The 20,720-nt window shown below is 39.8% G+C and overlaps 1 protein-coding gene across 3 annotated transcripts in view; it reads right to left on the minus strand.

Annotated features, from left to right (window-relative positions):
• Positions 1-20,720, minus strand: part of LPIN2 (lipin 2) — a 92,726-nt gene that overhangs the window by 7,166 nt on the left and 64,840 nt on the right. For all 3 annotated transcript variants that reach the window (XM_025886357.2, XM_073898462.1, XM_025886356.2), the window contains exons 5-14: positions 15,543-15,650; positions 14,659-14,785; positions 13,394-13,739; positions 10,045-10,144; positions 6,984-7,171; positions 4,894-4,987; positions 4,424-4,493; positions 2,708-2,797; positions 1,863-1,945; positions 622-766 (exon numbers count right to left, since the gene is read on the minus strand). In XM_025886357.2, the coding sequence (XP_025742142.1) occupies positions 622-766; positions 1,863-1,945; positions 2,708-2,797; positions 4,424-4,493; positions 4,894-4,987; positions 6,984-7,171; positions 10,045-10,144; positions 13,394-13,739; positions 14,659-14,785; positions 15,543-15,650 (1,351 nt within the window). The remainder of the gene's footprint in view (positions 1-621; positions 767-1,862; positions 1,946-2,707; positions 2,798-4,423; positions 4,494-4,893; positions 4,988-6,983; positions 7,172-10,044; positions 10,145-13,393; positions 13,740-14,658; positions 14,786-15,542; positions 15,651-20,720) is intronic.

The raw sequence follows: 20,720 nt of genomic DNA on the forward strand, positions 1-20,720 counted from the left end.
TATTTACAAAATCACCACCAGTGTTTCAGGGCCTCAGCTCAAGGCAGGATGGTTTCTGTTGCGCTGGCATGCACCTAGCCCAACACTGCATGCAGAGCTTGCTCACAAGAAGCTGAGGGAGCCACTGCCTGAAGGATGTTCTGGAATTCTAAGAGATTTTTCTGATTCCCCCAAGAAACCAAACGTCTCTGCTCTTCCTCCATAACCTAGGGCACAGCAAGACCATTTCAAACTGAAAACAGGGGAAAAGGAGTGGGAAACAAACAGGAAAGAGGAAACTGCACCTAAATAAGAAAAGGTAATTTCTCTGTGGCTCCTAAGACAGTGTATGGCCCAGTGATGGGCTGGCTGGGCAAGATTCATCTGGGAAACAGGTTAAAAATACGTCTCTCTTGGCCCATTCCTAGAAATTGATGTGGGAGGTCTGGGGTCCACGTCCCAGGTTCCCCAGGTGATCCCCAGGGAGGGAGACGCTGTCCTACTGTGGGTGAGCGTTTACATGAGCACACACTGGGTCCCGTGTGCAGGGCTTAGGATAGTGTGGACAGAAGAGGAAGCATGGATAATTAAACAGTTACTAAAATAAGTTGACTGGATCCACACGGATCACACACGACTCACAATCTGGTCCGAAGAGAGTCGAAGAGACTTCTTATATGAGGTTGTGCCGCCATGGCTTGGGGGCTCTGTGGGAACAGGGTCCACTTTGATGGACTCTTCGAGCTCCTGTGACCCCTCATCACTCGATGAGTCATCCTCAGTCGGCCTATTCAACAGCAATCCAGTTACTCAAAAGGCAGCAGGGCATTTTACTAAGAAGAGCTTTTCATTTAGGATCAAGAAGAGATCCTAAAGCCATTCTAGGGATTGGAAAAGTTGTTTCCTCTGTTTCCTGAGTATTCCTATCATGAAGTGAGAAGGCCCCCCTCCTCCTCGCTCTCATGACTAGCCAGCAGTGACAGTCCGGCCATGACTAATTATTTTCTGCTATGACTGGTGAATGCTACTAGGTCTACTGACTCTTGCTGAAAAGATACGGACGTTTCCAAAGATGCAAACTGCAGAAAATGTAATTGCTTACGCAGATTTTAAGAATAAGAAAGATTTAACCCGTTTAACAAAAGAGGGCAAAGAGCAAGAAAATGAATGCTCAGGCTTAGACCAACTACTGCAAAGAGCAAGAAAATGAATGCTCAGGCTTAGACCAACTACTGAATTAAAGAGCTGGAGTGGGAAAAGGAAAGAATCTGGTTGGGGAAGTACAGCAGGAACGAGAACAGGGTGCATGGTAGCACCTTCTTTCAGGGCCAGCCAAACCAAATATCCAGAAGGGTGCTACTTCTTCTAAGAAATGAAACGGACCCACACCAATTTTGGAATTTTTAAAAAAATTTAATTTTAAGCAATCTGTATATCCAACAGTGGGGTGCGGGGGCTGGAACTCATGACCCTGAGATTGAGACTTGTGTGCTCTACTAACTGAGCCACCAGGCGCATCTTTAAACTCTTCTGCATCTCCCTTTTGCGCCTGACAGGAAGCCAGGGAGCAGGGGCCAGGGACAGCACATCTTAAGGCTCCTCAAGATCCCTTCCCAGAGGCCTCCATTTCACAGGCATCTGATTCCATGGCTCCAGGATGGGAGCAAGACATTTAAAAAGCAGTGATGGGTATATTTACTCCTCTGATTATCTTTTTTAGAAAAGCGTAAGTTATGCACCAACAAGCCACTTACTGTCATGGTTGTCCATAAGAGAAAGACATTTCTGACTAGAAATTAAACAAAACTGTCAAAATCAATTTGAATACAACGGCTAAACAGCCCAAGTGCTGTGAGCCCAGAGGATAAGAAAGGGCGCCCCACCTGCCACTGGCTGGCTCCTTTGCGCTCGATGCCAGGTCACTGGTCGGTGGCACGTCAGATTTCCCTTCCTTGGCCTCTGGCAGCTAAAACAACAAGATAATAACGGCAATGTGCAATTTTACCCTCCCAGCGACTGACAGGTAAAAATGTTTCAGCAGCCCTCTCTAGGAATGCGCAAAATGATTTTCTGAATCCACAACTTAAAAATGCTTAAGAAACAGACTTTCTCTACTTTGAGCCAAAGGACAGAAATCTGAGACAGAAGTCACATGCTCCTATGCAAGAAGCTGCACTACAGAAAGCCCCAAGTGAAAATTTTTAAAAGTGCACTATTTCAAGTCACAGAATAGAATTCGACAGGCCCACACTCATTAGTCTGTGCCAGGGACACCAGTACTACAGAATGCAAGTTACTGATGCCACTGCCACCATCTCCTCCTTGGGAGGAGAACAAGCTCTTGCTTCTGTCTGGAAGGTAATGTAGTGAGCAAAGCGGGAACACAACAGGCTTTGGAGCTGGACTCATGGCCAAACCCTAGCTCCATCCCTCTCCAGTTGTGTGCGCTGGGTGAAGCGACTTCACCTCTCTGTGCCCCAGTTTCTTTGCCTGTAAAGTGGGAGCTCAGACATCTCTGTCGGGCTGCAGTGAAGGTGAGGGTGAAATAAAGCATCTAGCATGGTACCTCCACATCTAACTGTTCAAAAATGGGGACGCTCACTATTGTAACAGAGTATTATATAGTCCAAACTGACTGACTTGTGCTTGGCAAAAAGGTTTTTTGAATAAATCAAAGAGTCACTTCTTTTCAGCCCATGGAACAAATTACCTCCTCCAGGTCTGTTACCTGTTTCGTCATGCTTTCTCTCTTACGCCAAAACCACCAGCGACCAGACTTCTTTGGCATTTTATCTTTGACCCAGGACTCGACTGTGGCCTGGAAATGATCAACTTGGGTCAGTCTAGCCATCTCTCTGTCACAAAGACCCAACTACTTTCTACCAACAGCCTGTAGGATGGTGCCTTATCATGGAATGTGAGCAACATTCTCCACACCTCCCCAAGTCCTCTAGAGTCTGTAACACCTCCGAAAGGCAGGCAGTCCTCTTTTGTGATGGTATAGCTTCGTGGCGGGTCTGTGGTAGGAGACTGGGTGGTCTGGCTATAGAGGAGCAGACAGTGGGGGGGGGGGGGGGCCGTGCCAGGTGGGCTGTTCTCATTTCTTTACCCTTGGAAAACATGTTCTTAAGACCAGCTAGGCTGATAGATTTAGAACTTTCAGGTTTTACACCATAGACTTATTAGCCACAATGTAACCCAATCACACTGACGTCACACTTCTGGTGGCCACATCACCTTCTTGCTGCTTCTTTCCATATTAATGAGGAATTTTTTTCATTCATTCTGTATTTAGCCAACAATAACACCCAGTCAGAAACCAGTATAAATAATCTAAGAAAAATGACAAAGATATGGCAGCCCAGCAAATTTCCTAGATTTTGGGCATAAGATAATTTGAGTGGGCACAAAGAACTCTTTAGATCTTCTCTAATATTAATTTTAAACAAAACTCTGAATAGTACCCAGTTTAAAAATATGCACATATGGATGTTTCTAAATATCTTATGCTGTAGTTTTTTAAAATTTTTTTATCGTTATGTTAATCACCATATATTACATCATTAGTTTTTGATGTAGTGTTCCATGATTCATTGTTTGTGCATAACACCCAGTGCTCCACGCAGACTGTGCCCTCTTTAATACCCATCACCAGGCTAACCCATCCCCCCACCCCCCTCCCCTCTAGAACCCTCAGTTTGTTTTTCAGAGTCCATCGTCTCTCATGGTTCGTCTCCCCCTCCGACTTACTCCCCTTCATTCTTCCCCTCCTGCTATCTTTTTTCTTAACATATGCTGCATTATTTGTTTCAGAAGTACAGATCCGTGATTCAACAGTCTTGCATTCACAGTGCTCACCATAGCACATACCCTCCCCAATGTCTATCACCCAGCCACCCCATCCCTTCCACCCCCCACCACTCCAGCAACCCTCAGTGTTTCCTGAGATTAAGAATTCTTTCTCTGATTGACTTAATTTCACTCAGCATAACACCCTCCAGTTCCATCCACGTCGTTGTAGATGGCAAGATCTCATTCCTTTTGATGGCTGCAGAATATTCCATTGTGTATATACACCACATCTTCTTTATCCATTCATCTGTCGATGGACATCTTGGCTCTTTCCACAGTTTGGCTACTGTGGACATTGCTGCTATAAACCTTGGGGTGCACGTACCCCTTTGGATCCCTACATTTGTATCTTTGGGGTAAATACCCAGGAGTGCAATTGCTGGATTGTATGGTAGCTCTATTTTCAACTGTTTGAGGAACCGCCATACTGTTTTCCTGAGTGGCTGCACCAGCATGCATTCCCACCAACAGTGTAGGAGGGTTTCCCTTTCTCCACATCCCCGCCAACATCTGTCATTTCCTGACTTGTTAATTTTAGTATCTTATGCTATAGATAGTTTTAAAAAGGAAACGAAATGGTGGATCATCTCACCTTTGGCAGACTCTTCTGGAATACTTGCAAGCTAAGGATCATGGGAGCAGCCAAAGCCCAGTTATAGTAACTGTGGAATAAAAATTGTGCAAAGCCATTACACAGAGAAGAAGAGAGTGAGAGAGAAAAGAAAGGGGAAGAGAGGGAGGGAGAGAGAAAAGAGGATGGGCGTAGAAACAATGTAAAATTCCTTATTCTTTTCAGTGACAAGATGATCAACCAAATTTTTTGTCACATGAATGACCTTTGCTTCGAACCAAACTTCTCTGAGCAGAGATGCAGTAAAATATCTAAGCTATATTTCAATGCTTCATTGAAAAACAAGGCTGAGGCTTCTCTTTCACTTCAAAGTCACTAGTCCATTTATAGGAGATGGCACATTTTATGGCAAGAAAACTGTAAGTTAAAAAGAGCACTCTGAAAAAAACTCTGCAAGAGTATTCAACAATTACAAAAGCAGGAGTATTTACCGGTTATATATCCGTATTACAAGGTTAGGATTGTCTATAAGCCCAGGGTTTTCTGCAAATTCATGATAAGTAATGATATGCTCCATGAATTTTTCTGCAATGTAAAATAATAATGATCCTTTGGTTAGAGATTACATAAATTCCTAAATGAGATTATCACAACTCTACGTTGAAGGAACTACAGGATAAAATGAGTCCTTTAAAAAAAACCCTTTTTACATTCATCAAAAGCAAAATATCACATTTTTTTTATCCAGGACAAGAAAGAACACTTCTCCTTTTTCTAGTCTTCCCCTCTTCCACCACTCCTCCCACAGTTAAAAAAAAAACAAAAAGCCACAAAAAAACCCCACAAAACCACCACCACAACAAAAGAAACACAAGAGGAATATGCCAGAGACTTTCAGGAAAATAGATTACAGATGTGGCCGGGCGGGGGGAGAGAGAGAGGAAGACACAAGACACACGTGTGCGTACACACTCGAGAACAAACACTGCAGGTTCATTCTTAACAGACACACTTTACCGGCAGGCAACGGTGTAACTAGGGAATATTCATGGGGATCTTACATCTTTAAGTGCATGCTACAGAGTAACATAATAAAAAATTAAAAAAAAAAAAGGCTCTAAGTGCATGCTACATTAGAAAAACAAAACATTTTACAATTACTTGGAGGAAAAAAAACCTAAAAGACACACATCAGAATTTAGTTTAGGGTCTGTCAAGAAATGAATCCCAAAGTTCTTGAGAAATGAATGAGGATTCTGCATGAATCTGTGTGCTCTGTTCCTAAATTGGCACTCTAGTAGATCTAGGCTAACAGAATTTTCTCACCAGGATTATTTCTCCTGGTGATGTGTATGTTAATTACTTTTACTTGCCATTTCTGCCTCCTCCAAAAACAAATTCTATCTAAGTTACCCAGATTTTTTTAAGTGTAAATTTTATGGTTTATGTAACTGTATATTTTCCATTCCACCCCCCACCTATAATTTTTAAAATGAAGGCTTAATGAGGATTAAGAGCTATTGGCCATAACGGACTCTTGATTTCTTGCAAATAATAAATAGAATTAAGAGATGGAGAAGAGGCATAATGAGTGCCCTGTGACCTTAATTTTTTTTAAAGATTTTATTTATTTGACAGAGAGACACACAGCGAGAGAGGGAACACAAGCAGAGGGAGTGGGAGAGGGAGAAGCAGGCTTCCCACAGAGCGGGGAGCCCGATGCAGGGCTCGATCCTAGCACCCTGGGATCATGACCTGAGCCAAAGGCACACGCTTAACTGACTGAGCCACCCAGGCGCCCCCGCCCTGTGACCTTTAAAAAGAGAAAGATTCAGCAAAGCACAATTGTAACACTCAGGGAACCCAGTCTGCCAAACACAGGACTTCAGCTGCTCTGAAGGGGAGAGAAGTTGTGGAAAGAAAATCTTTCCTTAGAGGAAAATCAATCAGGGGCCACCAGCCAAACTGAGAAAATATGAAGAATTTAGGTTACAAAGGAAGGCAAAGCCAGAAAGGCCAAAGAACTCGGGAAAGACACACACGACTGCTTGACCTACCCAAGTCATCTGAATTGGCTCCGCTAAAGAACCTTCCTTTCTCTGGAGCAACAGTACTTTCCGGGACCAAGTCTCAAGACTGAGACAGAAAGTAACCCCTTCTTCTTCTTACTAGAAGGACTGTTTCCTCAATGGACAATTAATTTTCCATAACTTCAGGCCCTACTCTCATGTCTCAGGCCCAGCGCTTTCCAGAAGGGCAAGTGGGCCCCAGCCCACACACATTTCAACTTCACAGATGAGAAAATGGACACAGCGTGAGTTGACCCTGACCGTTCTGCCAACAGGGCAGCCTGAAAATGCTCCCTCTTCAAGTGAAATGAGTGCCTGCAAGGCATTCTCAACTTACCCAAGCCATTTATTTGTAAGGTCAACCCCTACGAGGTACCTAAAAATGAGGGGCTAAAGGTCTGATATTAAAGGGAGGTATCTGTTACCTGCACAAGGTCATTAAAGAATTTAATATCCAGCAGATGATCAGGCTGCTTTTTCCAGTGAAGACAAGGCATAATTGCTCGACATACCTTTGGAAATTTCTCCGTTCTCACTGAGACCCCCACAAAGGGAGAGGGTGACATCGGGCAAGTCCATGGCAGAATCTGAGAGGCACTCGGTGCCGCTATCTGCAGCCGCACTTCCCACGGACTGTGGGGACTGGGAGCCAGAGAGCGTGTCACACTCAGGCCACTGCCGGGAGCCAGGGTCCGATTCACTGTGGGCAGCGGACGGGGAGAAAAGGATTTGCCTTATTGCAACTTCTTATATCCCTAGCTTACTACATGATTCTCTGGGGGCTTGAACCAAATAATATATCCCCTTAAAAAAGGATCAGACTGACCCACAGACACACCTTAGGGTAGAGTTTAGAATCATATCATAAATGACATTAAAAATAACCTAACAGCACTGCTGAGGAATTAACTGTGAATATACAGTAAATATGTCACAAAAATCACTACAGTCATTCCCAGTAAAACAATCTTTTCAACTACAGCCTTTCTGATTTTAATTAAAGGAGTAAAAGACTTATAACCATTTATTTACATTTCCATGATGAAAATGACGGAGTAATTAAGAAAAATCTGATGTTTGGAAACCTTTGATCCTAACTTCCTAGAAAAAGCTGTGGTACTATATACATCCTGTAGAAAATTACTATAGTTCGGAGTTGTCTAGGTTTTTCTAAATTCATTTGTTACTTCGCAAAATAGAACAAAGAAATTAAGAGAAAATCTCAGGAGGGTAGACCCACCTTCAAACAAAGATTTTGAGAAATAAACTAGAAATAAACTTCTTACACCAGTGAGGTTCAGGACTAAAGATGAAGTTATTCAATATTTTCATTTTTCTAGATGGTAAAGGCATGGAAGCTAGGTTTTTAGAAGATGATCCTGAGGGAAACTTTGTAATGGAGCATAAATCTGAATGAAAAGGAACAGGAAATGGTACAAATTTCTTATTCATGACTGTTTACTGCTCCACATTCTTTGAATGGACATTTAATGTCACAATGTTCTAAAAGTTTCAAATTCTTTTATTTTATTCAAAAAGCCAATATACTTAATGTTACAGTCAAGTTTTATGATCTTTAGAAAAAAACTCTCAAATTTGAGCAGTAGGTGGCAGCAAAGTATGGAATAGCCGCTTCCAAAGCTATTAGGTTTTGCAATTGAACCAACAAGATTTAGATTTCTGGAAATTTCTTTCTTAATAGCAATGCACACCCAGTGGAAAATATTGAGATTAATTAGATCAACAGAACGTTCTTCTCACTGGAAGTGGTGAAAAAGCCAAAGCTGATGTAAAGCAGCAAAACCTGTTATGTTGGCATCAGGGGGTGAGGCTAACCCCTAGGTAAAACACAAACAGAAGACTGGGATGTTTCTGCTTTCTCCTGGGCCCATGGCTAGGTCCCCCTGTAGTCAGATGTGGCCAAGTGATCATATGACTGAATTTTTAGATGTGGACAGAAGGGGTGGGCTGTGCCCTTCTCAAGCCTGGCTCCTGAAAACTCCTGTGTGAGCCTTTCTCTTTTCCCTATGGAGGCTCTAAGGGAATGGTGGAGCCTCAAGATGGAAGAAAAGCTTGTGCTCCTGAATCCCTGGGTGTAAGGTGCCTGGCACCAAACATCAGCACTGGAATACCATACGAGCAAGAAATAGACTTCTATTGTGGTAAGCCACTGAGGTCCTGCATTTTGTCAGGGCAGCTGGTGTTATCCTAACAAATTAACTTCTAAATACTTGGAGGATGCCACCTGACTTAACATGCTGCCAAATCTACAAGAGTGGTGTGATCTATATTAATACTAAGCTATAATTACAAATACTGGATGCTTAAGATGACATGGATCATGACAATTAGCAAAACAAATGCTGATAAGCATTACATCAGTCTCACTACCTTTAAGTATTTATGAAATGTCTCAAGAAATAATTTGTTCAGGAAGGAATAAGCTAACTTGGTGAATGGGCAATGACCTTAGGCAGTCAAATTATAATACATCATAGTAAAGTTCCACTGCATTTCACTCTCATTAAATTAATCTCTCCCCATTTTTTAAAAGGGAAACTAAGAAATAATCCTTGGAATATCAATAAATAAGCACTGTGAAATCTGAAATAAAGTGGTAATTCTAAGCTCACATTTTTAACTTCCTTATGAAAAAAAAAAATGGAGCACTTCCAGTTCTTTCACCTTAAAAACCCAACTATTACTTTATGTGAAGAAGATATTTTAAGACAAATTTAGGGGAGAGAGCTAGGGAAGAGTTTTAAGGACCTTCCAAAAATATCTATAAAAAAATTAAGTATCATATCCCCATCTTTCCATTTTAAATGAAAACTTAATATGTTTTTCAATAACTTATTTAAAAGTGCTTAATTATGTCTGCCTATAGCTCAGTATATTCAAACCATACCTTTCATGGGGAAAAAGTAAATTGTTTTTTGTAATCATAGTCTTACAATGGACTTTCCCTAAGGATGGAAATGAACTTAGGAAAACAGTACAAATACACTGTATCTGAGGTTTTATAGTTATTTAAAAGGGAAAATCATGGGGGGGGTGACAAATGGTGAGAGCTCTAGGGAAAATGTGGGGTGCACGGATCAGCTGGAATGGTGTCTCACTGGGCCCAGCCCAAGTTCAGAAAAAGCCTGGGAACTCAGACTCACTGAAGGAGTGAAGGCATTCTTTGTAGAATGTTTTTGAATAAAGATATATTACCTTTAAAACATGCAATAAATGAAATAATGCTAATGAACTTTCCCAAGCATGTGGAGTTTGCATTAATGACTGTAAGATTTGCTAATCTGAAGTCATAAACATTGGTATACATTACATAGGTTTAACTAGTATACCTCTTCTCATTATACTGAAAATTTCTTTATAAATAGGTAATTAGTTTCAAATCACTAGAGTCCAAACAACACACAATTTCTGAATTTCCCAAAATCTGAAGAAATCATCCAACTTAGCTAAGGATCACCATAACCTTGCTCCTTTTTCTTAGAATGTTTTGCTTTAGAAACAGCCATTATATTTCACAGCTATTCACCCTTCAACATCTAAGAAATACACTACCTCTTAGGGAAATAGAGAGCTGCAACTTCAGGTTCTAGAGCCTTTAAGTCATCCAGGTAAATATCATCAGGTCCCTGGTGCTGGCTTCTCTTGTGGACCCCTATTTTTATAAGAAAAATGCATCAGCGGTAAGAACTTAAGCTATTCTTCATTTACAACTCTTCAAGAAAACAAACGTTTATAAACAGTAAGACCAACCACAATTCAAACTGCATTTTATTTAATTTTTAAAGATTTTCTTTATTTGAGAGAGAGAATGAGCAAGAGAAAGAGAGCACGAGAAAGAGGGAGAAGGAGAAGCAGACTCCCCTGCTCAGCAGGGAGCCCGACGCAGGGCTTGATCCCAGGACTCCGGGACCATGACCCGAGCAGAAGGCAGACACCTGACTCACTGAGCCACCCAGGCATCTCAACTGTGTTTTATTTTTAAAGGTGTCAATTAAACTTTGGTGTTACACACGTAAGAGTTGCATAATAAACACATGCTAACTTTCATGTGCTGTTACATGAATAATCCTAGCCCCTGAATCATTTAGACTTCATGATGAAATTTTCTTGGGAGTATGAATAAGCATGACCAAACTTGATGAAATCACTGGCACTGAGAAAGAGGTCATTATTCTAAAACTGTGAGGGAAGAGCTGCTAGAAACAGGACAGTCACATGGTGCCAAAGTATCACCAAGCATTACCTTCTGATTGCAAAAGGACAAAAATCCTTTACAATGGATAAACCTGGCAGACAACACCTTAAACAAGTGGTCACATTTAGAATCACTAGTAGTGGGACACTATGAGATACTGTATAAAGTACTCAATATATCCCAGAGGTAATCTTCAACTCAAAAAATAAACAATGTTGAACCCAAATCTAATTAAGCCTCTAGATCTGTACTGCCCACTACAGTAAGTCACCAGTGTCCAAGTCTGAAGTGAGGTGTATAAAATGTGTAAAACACATACCAGATTTAAGACTTACTATAAAAAATGTAAAGTATCTCAATTTTTATATTGATTACATGTTAAAATTATAATAGTTTGGACTTACTAGCTCAGAATATACTACTAAACTTAATTTCACCTTTTTTTTAATGTGAGAAGATTTAAAATGACTATGCAGCTCACACTGCATTTCTACTGGGCAGTGTTGTTCTAGAGCTAACTTCCAGTTTAAGGAAATACGGGGATGTCACCTTGAAAAAAAAACTATTGATACATCCAGAATGTGAGAAAGCATACAAGAGAATTGGCTGGGCTCTTGAAAAGGTCAGTATCATGGGTGCAGAGGGGGGAAAGAGGTGCAGTGGTGTGGGTATAGGAGAGTGAGGGAGTATGTGTGTGGGCGGGGCTGTTCTAAATTAAAAAAAGGTTAAACACAAGAACCAAATGCAACATGTGAACCTTGATGAGATCTTGGTTTGGGGGGAAAAAAAAAACAAAAAAAAACCCAGCTAAAGCTTTTCTTGGCACACTGGGGGAAACATGAATATGAATTCTTCCAGATGGCAATGGTCCTGTGGTTATGCAGTGTTCTTATTCTTCAAAGGTGTATCTTACAGTATTTAAAGGTGAAATATCATAACGCCTACAAATTGTTTTCAAATGGTTTAGAATAAAAAACTGTGAGTGGAGACAGAGAAGAAGAAAGCAAATATGTATAAAACTTGATAATAAAAAGCTGGGGGGAAAAAGAATGAGGCCAAATGAATGGTAGAAACCACTCAGTGTTCCTATCTGGTCAGTTCCATACTACATGCTAAGAATGGGGGGAGGGTCATTATTTCCTCCAGGGATTACCATGGGGTAGGAAGTAGGGGTCATTATTTTCTAAACTGAAACAGAACATTCACCCTGAAACCTGAATTTTCCTCCTTACCAGTTCTTAGAACACATGGTTATGGGCCTTTGGTTGCAAAGGTGCTGAGCTACGAAAGAGCAGGTACCAAGGTAAGCTGGATCATCAGCTGGATGATCACATTTGGCCACAAATATCCTTGACAAATTCTTTTATTTTTTATTTTTTAAAGATTTTATTTATTTGACAGAGAGAGACACAGCGAGAGAGGGAACACAAGTAGGGGGAGTGGGAGAGGGAGAAGCAGGCTTCCCGCAGAGCAAGGAGCCCAATGCTGGGCTCGATCCCAGGACCCTGGGATCATGACCTGAGCCAAAGGCAGATGCTTAACGACTGAGCCACCCAGGCACCCCAAATTCTTTTATTTTAAATAAGTTTCTTAAAAAATTTAAATTCAATTTAATTAGCATATAGTGTATTATTAGTTTCAGAGGTAGAATTTAGTGATTCATCAGTTGCCTATAACACCTGGTGCTCATTCCATCAAGTGTCCTCCTTAATGTCCACCACCCAGTTACTCCATCTCCCCACCCACATCCCCTCCAGCAACCCTGTTTGTTTCCTATAGTTAAGAGTCTCTTAATGGTTTGTCTCCTTGTTTGTCTTATTTTTCCTTCCCTTCCCCTATGTTCATCTGTTTTGTTTCTTAAATTCCACGTATGACTGAAATCATACTTCTTTCTCTTGACTAAATAAGTTCTTTCCAAGTGACTCTGAAGGTCCATACCTATAGTGGTTATTTATTCAGTTTGTGATTATTTAACCTTTGGTGTATTTGCAATTTTCAGGTAAGGTTTTACTTCCCTAAAAAATAGGGCCCAAGGCCAGTGTTCAGACAGTATGTTCTGGCTCCTACTGTACTAAAAAGTGTCAATGGACAAACTCTGTATTTTTAAATAGCAAGAATGTTCTGATTTATTAAACTTGTATTCCAAAAGTGAGACAGAGCTGTGGAGCCAAGAGCTGGACCCGATTTTTTATGTTTTAGAGGGCAATAATCAATGAAAGAAGAAAACACATACTAAAAATTAGTGTACATTTATTTATATTCCATGTTATTGGAAAAAAGTGGACTTCATTTGGCCTCAATTAACCAGATGTTTCAGGTGAAAACATTTTTCTCTCATCTAATTTTTTCTTTTTGAACATAAAATTTTGGGGGGATTCCACTTTATTGGCATACTTTGTCAATAAAATGGTTAATTTTGTGCATTCATTGATTTGAACATGCTCATTAACTTTTTCAATAAATGTCTCCCGAGGGTGTACTGAGAAGGAGCAGTCGGAAAAGAGCAGGAGGAAGTGAGAGTCCTACTCCAGTGGAATCCATAGTGCAGTGGGGAAGCCCCATTAAACAAGCAATCTTCACAGTGTGTGCTAGGTTCTGGTCAGGGGAGTACCACTACAAAGGCAGCCATCATGTATCATCTGAAATACTGAAATAACTTATCATGTAAATTTACAGTACCTGATGCCAATTCAAACAAATGATTACCTTTCTTCTTTGATGGTGAGTCTACTTTCGCTGCAGGTTTTGATTCTGAGGGGGCCTCCACTAATGACGGGTTAGGAAGGTGGTCTGCATCTAACATAGATGAAATCTGAGGAGGCTCCAGGGGAGGTTCGAGAAGTTCTGCAGCAGAAGTTGCACTGCTCATCTGCTTACACAGGGCTCTAGGTTTGGGTTTCACTATGGTACAGACCGTTTCTCCCATGGAAGCATCTTTTTCAACTTCACTTATGAGGTTGTCCTCACTGGGAATTACCCGAAAATGGGTATTTTCTGATGGTGTAATTGTAGCTGTCCTAGGATGATGGTCAGATCTCTCTCTTTTGCTGACCTAAAAAAAAGTTTGTTTAAAAATTAAAACTACCTTCAAAGGTATTTGTTATAATCTATTTCTTAAGCTGGATGCAGGTAAATGTATTCATTTTATTTATAAAAACACATTTGGTAAACATATGATTTTGTGTGTGAGACATTTCTTAATTAAGAAGTGGGAAAAATAACTGCATTTTGTTCAGTATCATGATATTTACACAAAAGACTTCTATTTCAAACTGCTATACTATGAAGAGTTAAACACCAGAGAAGACTAGGGAAATAAGACAATTTTTAGGTGCTAAGAGGTAAAATATTCATTTTCAGGGAGAAAACTTGAGTGCTATATGAAAATTTAGCCCTGCTTGGACTATATGTCAAGGCTCTGCTAAAATAGTTTAAAAGTGGGTAGTCAAGTCTCGATGCAAATCACACATATAAGCAAAATGTGTATTTAAAAAAAAAAAAAAACCTTAGAGGGTTCTAAATACTTTCTCTCTCAAGTAATGTATCTTTCCAATTCTTTCATTACGGGCCAAATTCTATGCTGATTGTGCAGATCTACATTGGCCTACACTGTGAGCCTAAGTGAGATCAAGTTTAGGAAAAAAGCTTTCAAAAAATCAATTTCCTATTTAATACTTAAGTGTAGAAATTCTAGTTTCCTTTACGTACCTTTTAAATGTTCCTAATTAAAATGTTAATTGACAATCAACATTACTAAATAGAAACACACACAAAATAATGCTGGATTCCTTCTGTTGCAGTTATGAAAAACGGTTAACTGGATTTCCTCACATTACCACATGAGGGCACTACTATCATTTATATTCACGTGTGTTGGCTCAGAAATCACCCCTCCCCCCCTTTACACAATGACAGAGACACCTCACAGGTTTTTAACTGGACATACTCCACAGGCAAGTAAACATTAGTACCTTGGTGGACTCTGGGAACCCACCCCATGTCCACTCCATGTGGGACTCAGATCTGAGCAGGCTCTCGGCAGGTTTCACCTCCAGCTCTGAATCACTCTTAGGACACACTGCTGCTGGGGAATAGGGGCTATAAACACAGGACAAAGAAATGTGATGCCTTTTAAGTCAGGGAACTTCAGTCTTGTGAGCTCGACAGATTAAAAGAAATACAAGTTTGAATATACCAACTTTATCCTTCCAATATAATGACTCTATTGAAGGGAATATCAATTATTTCTTCCATTTGCGTTCTTTAGTAATAATAAAAACACCACCAACCAGTTATCTATTGAGGACTTGTTGGGTTCTCTGTAAACACCTTTATATGTATTATCCCACTGATTCTCACAAGAAATCATTGAAAGAGGTAATTTTACAGGAGATGAAATGCACAGAAAGATGGGTTAAATTCTACAGTGTACTGAAGATACCTAATAAATGTAAGCAATATTTAAAAAAAAAAAAAAAAAAGACGGGTTAAATTAACATAATACATGAGAGAAACTGGATCTGAACACTGAACAAAGTGTGACTCCATGTTTCTTCACACTATCCACAGTTACAGTTGACACTTTAGGATTAGAATTTAAGATTAGAATTTAAGAATTGTAGAGGGCCAAATTCTATGCTGATTGTGCAGATCTACACTGGCCTACACTGTGAGCCTAAGTGAGATCAAGTTTAGGAACAAAATAATTATTGAGAGGAAAAGTACATATTCATGTTACAAGTACATATTCATTCAGTTCTCTGTATGAGAGAAATGGGAAATATAATTACTGTCAAATAACAGAAAAGCTATTTAATATATCTTAAAGAAACTGAGAAATTTTGAAAATACTTACTTGTCTAAAGGGGACCAGTCTCCATCAGATAAAGGGTAGTGATCCCCAGAATGGAAGAGCAAGGGTTCCTTATAGTCATCTTCCTTTAAGGAAGCATTTGAAGATCCTCTGTGAAAGGAAAAAAACAAAGTCAGGAACAATGACATTATGTCAGCTTAAAAATATCCCAAATCTACCAACACATGTTTAAATGATACAAATGAAGAAGGCCAAGTGATTAATAATTACTCCTCTTAAAAGGAAACTGAGAAGGAGAAGGGGGATTCACTGATGCCACCCACCATACATGACTGCAATCACTACTGAAGTATGGGATAGACAGGAAGGACAGAAAAGATGTGATTAAAAATTCCCTTTTACAGCCCTTCAAGGTAATTGATTCAAAGGCTAGAAGAGGAAAATTAAAGCTTTATGTATATTTCATTCAATCCTTACAAATCTGAGGTAAGACTATCCTATTTTAGGTATTAAATAATCAAGGATCCAGAGAAGTTTAGTAATTTGCCCAAAATCAAAGAACTAGTAAGTGGCTGAATTCAAAACAAGTAAGCCCTTGTTCTTTCACTATACTGTCCTGTATATTACAGCAAATACAAGACTATGAGCTGAAGACGAGCTATGGTTCAAAAATTCAAAAAGACCCTAAAAACTCTTAAAAACATACAGAACTTATTTTTCTTTTTGTATGGACCAAGAATTAGCTGAGAACGTTCTCCTTATTTAGAATCTACCTGACGTGGGGCTATGAGGAAGATGATACAGAAACAAGATAAATGCTTTTAAAGATTCATACAGAGACCTCAGAACTACAGGAGGATGAACTAATGTTAATAAGATTTTAATTAATTCACCCTTTGGTTTTCTTGAATTTGCACAGTTAATGTAACTAACTTGCCATATAACCTTGAAAACATTCCTCAGAAGCACGGTGGGCCCTAGTTGTTCATCTTTAGTTGGAAATTTACCACTTGTCCTATTTCAGAGTCTATATGAGATTTATGTAGTATATGTTGAAAGCTCTGTAAAGTATAAAGAAAAGTACAAAGAAAACCTCTGAAAAGTGTAAAGCACTATACTTTCCAGTTTGAGAGCTTCTTACAGAAAATTCTACATTCTACCAGAACAAATATTCTATGTAAAATGAGAATATCTGTATAACTTAATTTGGCAGACTAAAAACAGAGGTAGAAATCAGTTTATTAACTTTTAATATTGCCTTTCTTCCTTTATATCCTCATTGAATGTGCTCTGCTTTCCCACTAAGTCTGCCATGTCATAGGTTTTCCACATAGCTGCATCTTCTAACTTAAGGTTTTCCTAACTCTAATTCTTCTGAGAGAAAGAAGATAAACTCTGGCATAATACCTCATTCAAGGGGAGAAAAAGGCAGACATCGGGTAAAAATACTCTATTTCTTAAAAAATGAAACTCAAACGGTAAAAACTGTAAAAAGGGAAAACCAGATGCTTATGAATAGTCCTTATTGGACAAATCTGAAAGCATAAAACAGCCTGACCCATCCCTATTCATGTATTTGAAAGTGCTTTAAAAAGTATTATGTGAAAGTCACAGAAACTTATTAAAAATATTTTATTTTTGGAACGTATTTCACTGTAGTACAAAAAGTAAGCCCAGAAGAGTTCAGCAAACTGGATTTAGTAAAATATTGAGAGAGACAGAAAGTTCGAGATCAGGCACCATTAAGAATTTTACAACCCCAGGGAAGTTATGAAATGGTCTTCTCCGGGCACATTCTGACAAAAATAAATCCCATTAGTTTAGACCTGTTAGATGATGGAAAAGGTTGCTGATGTTGAAGTTCCCATTAGTCCTATGATTCGTTAACTAAACTAAGACTTCTAAAAACTTGCTAATAAGCGCTTTTCAAAATGGTACACATGCCTGAGAACATTCGACCAGCCTAGGTTGACCACAACAGATTAACTTAAACTAAATACATGACATGAGAATAAAAGGGAGTGTAGATACTGGAATGTGAAGACAACAGTATGAACACTGACTACATCTATGTCAAGATACAGGACAAACATATACATTAACACTGAATAGCAAAGAATTTGCAGTAGGGTAAACAGTCTAACACCGAGTCAAGGCTGAAAGAAGTGGGAGGTTCAGCTGCCAAAATTCAGAGTAAGTGTATATAATAGAGCAATTCACCATTCACAGATGCATCTCAACATGGCTTCATATTTAATACGATTTTATAAACCAATTATCTTTTCTATTCAAAAACCAAGAGAGGTTACATAATGTATACAACTGTCAAAATTCACTCAATTGTATACCTGCATATTAAGTTCTATGGATGTTATTGTATGTAAATTATACCTCAATCTTTTATTTTTAATTTTTTTTTTTAAGATTTTCTTTATTTGACAGAGAGCACAAGCAGGGGGAGAGGCCAGGACCCTGGAATCATGACCTGAGCAGAAAGCAGCCGCTCAACTGACTGAGCCACCCAGGCGCCCCTATACCTCCATCTTTTAAAAGCAGGAAAAAAATCAAAAGGAAGCTAAAATAGTATGAATTATTTATGTGGGATAAATCAGAGGGACTAAATGAATTTTTCTCTATTTAACTGGTGGTACGTTAGAGATAAATGGGGTTGCTAACTACCAAGACCGAAAATCACTAACTCTGTAAACAATGTTTATCCTCAGCCTTAGCACAGCTATTGGTCAATAAATTTCAGTGTGGCTAATGATCTCAGTTTGCATTTAGATATAGGACATTTCTCATAAAAGATGCCTCATAATAGGATTGAAAGGAGCCCTGCAATATTTCTCTGTCTACTGTGTCAGAAATGAAGGGGAGGGCGTGCCTGGGTGGTTCAGTCAATTAAGCATCTGACTCTTGATCCCAGCTCAGGTCTTGATCTCAGGGTCGTGAATTCAAGCCCCACTTTGGGCTCCACAATGGGCATGGAGCCTACTTAAAAAAAAAAAAAGAAAGAAAAGAAAAAGAAATGAAGGGGAGGAAAGGCAGGGAGCTGGCTGTAAGGTTCCTGTCACCACAGAAAAACATGGAGGTTCTCTAGAAGCCAGTTATTGATCAGGAGATGAAGTATGCAGCCTCAGGGCAACAGATGCTGTTTATAAAGTCTCAGGTTCCCTGTACTTAGCTTCTAGGTATAACTTATCAACACATCTGCTTTGGTGAATTAAAAGAAGATTCCCTTTCTGATGATGTGGTCTTAATTCTCCATTTTTTTTTTTTACAGATTTTATTTATTGTGTGTGTGTGTGTGTGTGTGTGTGTGTGTGTGTGAGAGAGAGAGAGAGAGAGAGAGAGAGAGAGAGAGAGAGGGAGAGCGAGAGAGCGAGAGAGCGAGAGAGAGAGCACGCACATGCACACTAGCAGGGGGAACAGCAGGCAGAGGGAGAAGGAAAAGCAGGCTCCCCCAAAGCAAGAAGCCTGATGAGGGACTTGATCCCAGGACTCTGGGATCATGACCTGAGCTGAAGGCAGACACTTAACTGACTGAGCCACCCAGGTGCCCCTTAATTCTCCATTTTTAACATTGCTGGGATTGTGCTAGAGCACCATCTAATTTGACAGGTCTCTTCCCTCCAAAAGACTACTTAGCCTAGGTGCAATGTTTCCAATACATATACATAGTAAAAATCCATCCATCCTCTGGAAGGACAAACAAGGTTTCCATGCTATATACAAGCCAAAGTCCATCTTTAGGGAGAGACTCACTAGGTACAGTTTACACAAAGCTCAGTGTAATTTAAAGCTCTCCAATTTTCGCCAATGTGTTTCTTTCAGCTGTGAAATAGCAACCCACTTTAAAGAATGATTTCATCTTTTGCCTCCTTCCTTCAAGGATCCTTAATTAACCTTAATTCTATTATCAATGAAATTCTTGAAAAGTATAGAGAATGCTATTTAAAAAGAACGCTATTTATCAACATAAAATAAAAACCGATTTTAGGGGGGACCTGGGTGGCTCAGTCAGTTAAGCATCTGCCTTCGGCTCAGGTCATGATCTCAGGGTTCTGGGACGGAGCCTGCTTCTCCTTGTGACCCTCCACAGCCCCCCCTGCCAGCTTGTGCTTGCCCACGTGCTCTCAAATAAGGGAAAAAAAAATTTAGGTATTTCTCTGGAAAGAGAATTTCTTTCCTAAAGTATAGGGGCCTGAGGATGGGAAGGTATTTTAAAGCCGCAAACTTCCCAACCCCACCTAATTTCTACGTTGCACAACTGCAGAAGCAGTTGACCTCCTATTCTTTTTCTGATTCTTTAACCTGTTTAATATGCTGTTAATACCTTTGACCCTAAGTATCTTCCCCCCAATTATTTTAGAATCTAGATGCTGAGCTGGAAGGAGCCTTGCCAACCATGTAGTTCAATTCTCTTATTTCATAGATTAAGAAACAGGCCCAGGGGCACGTGGGTGGGTCAGTTGGTTCAGCTCAGGTCGTCTCAGAATCATGAGATAGAGCCCTGTGCCAGGCTCCGCAGTCAGTGGGGAGACTGCTTCTCTCCCTCTCCCTGCTCACTCTCTCAAATAAATAAATCTTAAAAAAAAAAAAGAAACAAAAAGGCCCAGACGAGAGTGATCAAGTAGCTGCTGTTCCACAATCAAAAATATAACAGGCCTAGTCTTCTACCTTTCAGCTCAGCACTTATTTCAGTATACATCTGACCTGAATTCCCATGACTGTTACATTTTGTCCTTTAAAGTCCTCATTTCTGTTGGCTACATAATTAAGCAGATCCTGTTTTAGGGAAACTTTAGATAAGAGTTCCTCCAAGTTGCAGCATCTATGATCCATGGTAGTCTAAAGAAAAAAGCAAGACACCAAGCTCCTGGAAATTATTACAATGCCCTAATTTACGTGCATTCTGACATAACTGCTTCCCAAGCAAGCGAGGTTCTGGCTTGGAGGGAGAGTGGACAAACGTTATAATAAAAGACACACACCAATAAACTTTGAGGGCAAAAGTGTTTATTTCAGTGTCCTTTCTGGTGGATCTTAGAAGAACTTAGGCAGAACTTTAGGGTCACTTGTGGGCAGCAACTTCTTGTCCAATGCTCATCAATAAAGTTAACCACCCTGCTGACACACATATGGTCCTCTTCCAGTGCCAGAGCAACCACTGAGTGGAACAGATCTAAGATAACCTTTTAAAAATCAAAATCTTGAACA

This window comes from Callorhinus ursinus, unplaced genomic scaffold (genome assembly GCF_003265705.2).
Source record: "Callorhinus ursinus isolate GAN/ISIS: 27379988/994484 unplaced genomic scaffold, GSC_fseal_2.0 scaffold11, whole genome shotgun sequence".
Lineage (NCBI taxonomy): Eukaryota > Metazoa > Chordata > Mammalia > Carnivora > Otariidae > Callorhinus > Callorhinus ursinus.